Source organism: Eriocheir sinensis, chromosome 69, assembly GCF_024679095.1.
Source record: "Eriocheir sinensis breed Jianghai 21 chromosome 69, ASM2467909v1, whole genome shotgun sequence".
Taxonomy (NCBI): Eukaryota; Metazoa; Arthropoda; class Malacostraca; order Decapoda; family Varunidae; genus Eriocheir; species Eriocheir sinensis.
Window position 1 is genome coordinate 6785693 of NC_066577.1, and position 2500 is coordinate 6788192.

The window sequence follows — 2500 nt, forward strand, 5'->3', positions numbered from 1 at the left end:
ACAAGCTCCCTGCAGCCTTCCTTCAGTGGTCCAGTGCAACACGATTGACTCCTTTAAACACAAGCTCGACCGACACTTCCTTGATTTCTTCACCAACGTTGTAGTGCGAGAATGGAACAAACTCCCCTGTGCCTTCCTCCAGTGGTCCCGTGCAACACGATTGACTCCTTAACACACGCTCGACCGACACCTAGGAGGAATATGCCCAGAATCGTCCAGAGTGGAGTTGTTACAGAAAGTTTGAGCGATAATTCACTCCTTTAAAAACAAGCTTGACCGACACCTAGGAGGAATATGCCCAGAATCGTCCAGAGTGGAGTTGTTACAGAAAGTTTGAGCGAATGACACTTCCTTCAACTTAACATTAACTAAAGTATAAATGCAAAGTCTTGGTGACATTAAACATTAAATTCAATAGGATTCCACATAGATTTCAGGACAGATCACTTAGTCTAGACCATAGGAGGCTCGGTACGGTCTGGATATCTATGTAAATCTATGTAAATTCCTCTCTCTCTCTCTCAGATGTGGTGGTGGTATGTGGTTGTGGTGGTAGCGGTGGTGGTGGTGGAGCCTGGTACCGCCCTAGCAAGAAGTTATGGTGTTGAATGCGAGACCTTACCGTCAACCATACATGTGGCCAAAGGTAGGTGGTGGTGGTGGTGATGGTGGTGGTGGTGGTGGTGATGGTGGTGGTGGTGGTTGTGGTGGTGGTGATGGTGGTTGTGGTGGTGGTGATGGTGGTGGTGGTGGTGATGTGAGAGAGAGAGAGAGAGAGAGAGAGAGAGAGAGAGAGAGAGAGAGAGAGAGAGAGAGAGAGAGAGAGAGAGAGAGAGAGAGAGAGAGAGAGAGAGAAAGCTATACCAAAAAAAAAAAATATTAGGCTCTCTCTCTCTCTAATCTACACTCCTAAATATAAACCGAACCTAATCTAACCTAACCTTTCTCCTCCCTCCTTCTCCTCCTCCTCCTCCTTCACCGCCTTCTTCAGAGGAATATGACGAGAGTGGGCGGGTGCTGCGAGTCTGTGAGGAGGACGTGGCTGTCAACAAGTGTGAGGGCGCCTGCGTGTCGAAGGTTCAGCCCTCGGTAAACACGCCTTCTGGATTTCTCAAGGTAAGTTTGGTTGGAATGCTCAGACACTCCCGACCCTCACGTCACCTACTTCCAGAGGCCCAAAAAAGAGATCAGTCGGGTTCTAATGAGTGGGATTTTAGGTTCACGGTACAGAGGAAGGGCCAGACTACCAACAGGGCCATGAAACTATCCCTGGAAATGCCCACAACTCCCACGAAAGCCTTGTCAATTTTGTGTTTCCTTAGGTTCGCGGTACAGAGGAAGGGCCACACTACCACCAGGGTCATGAAACTATCCCTGGAAATGCCCACAACTCCTACGAAAGCCTTGTCAATTGTGTGTTTCTTTAGGTTCATGGTACAGAGGAAGGGTCACAATACCACCAGGGTCATAAAGCTATCCCCGGAAATGCCCACAACTCCTACGAAAGCCTTGACAAATGCATGCTTGGGCGCTGATATATTTAAAAATGCGATCCTTAACCTTTACTAATGTCACAACTAAATTAACACACTGGTGACAGCGGTGGGATACAAACAAGGCTTCCAGACGCATAGCCCAACCCAGACACATTACTGCCATTACCGACAGTCCCGCGTAGCCCACGACAACACAAACCACCACCAAGTCTCAATGAAAACCTTATCTTAATCCTGCATACCCCGGAACGCGTGGGTAAGGGATTAGAAGGCGTCCTGAAAAGGTTTAAACTCTTCACTTTCGTAATACCGCGTAAGCCGAATTTACTGGACGTATTCTCAGAGACTCCGACCCATCACATCACTTACTTCCAGAGGCCCAAAAAAGAGATTAGTCGGGTTCTAATGAGTGGGATTTTAGGTTCACGGTACAGAGGAAGGGCCACACTACCACCAGGGTCATAAAACTATCCCTGGAAATGCCTACAACTCCTACGAAAGCCTTGTCAATTGTGTGTTTCTTTAGGTTCATGGTACAGAGGAAGGGTCACACTACCACCAGGGTCATAGAGCTACCCCTGGAAATGCCCACAACTCTTACGAAAGCCTTGTCAGTTGTGTGTTTCTTTAGGTTCATGGTACAGAGGAAGGGTCACACTACCACCAGGGTCATAAAACTATCCCTGGAAATGCCTACAACTCTTACGAAAGCCTTGTCAGTTGTGTGTTTCTTTAGGTTCATGGTACAGAGGAAGGGTCACAATACCACCAGGGTCATAAAGCTATCCCCGGAAATGCCCATAACTCCTACGAAAGCCTTGTCAAATGTGTTTCTTTAGGTTCACGGTACAGAGGAAGGGTCGAACTACCATTAGGGTCATAAAACTATCCCAGGAAATGCCCACAACTCCTACGAAATCCTTGTCAAACTATCACTTGGGTCATAATACTACCCATGGACATATTGAAATAACCTCTCTCTCTCTCTCTCTCTCTCTCTCTCT

General features: G+C 47.4%; 2 protein-coding genes across 2 annotated transcripts in view; one reads left to right on the forward strand and one right to left on the reverse strand.

Annotated features, from left to right (window-relative positions):
- LOC126988538 (chitotriosidase-1-like) overlaps positions 1-2500 on the reverse strand; it is a 16789-nt gene that overhangs the window by 11962 nt on the left and 2327 nt on the right. The window lies entirely within an intron of this gene.
- The window catches only part of LOC126988547 (partner of bursicon-like), an 11625-nt gene that overhangs the window by 832 nt on the left and 8293 nt on the right, over positions 1-2500 (forward strand). Inside the window, exons 2-3 of the mRNA XM_050846877.1 lie at positions 526-646; positions 992-1116. Of these exons, the coding sequence (XP_050702834.1) occupies positions 526-646; positions 992-1116 (246 nt within the window). The remainder of the gene's footprint in view (positions 1-525; positions 647-991; positions 1117-2500) is intronic.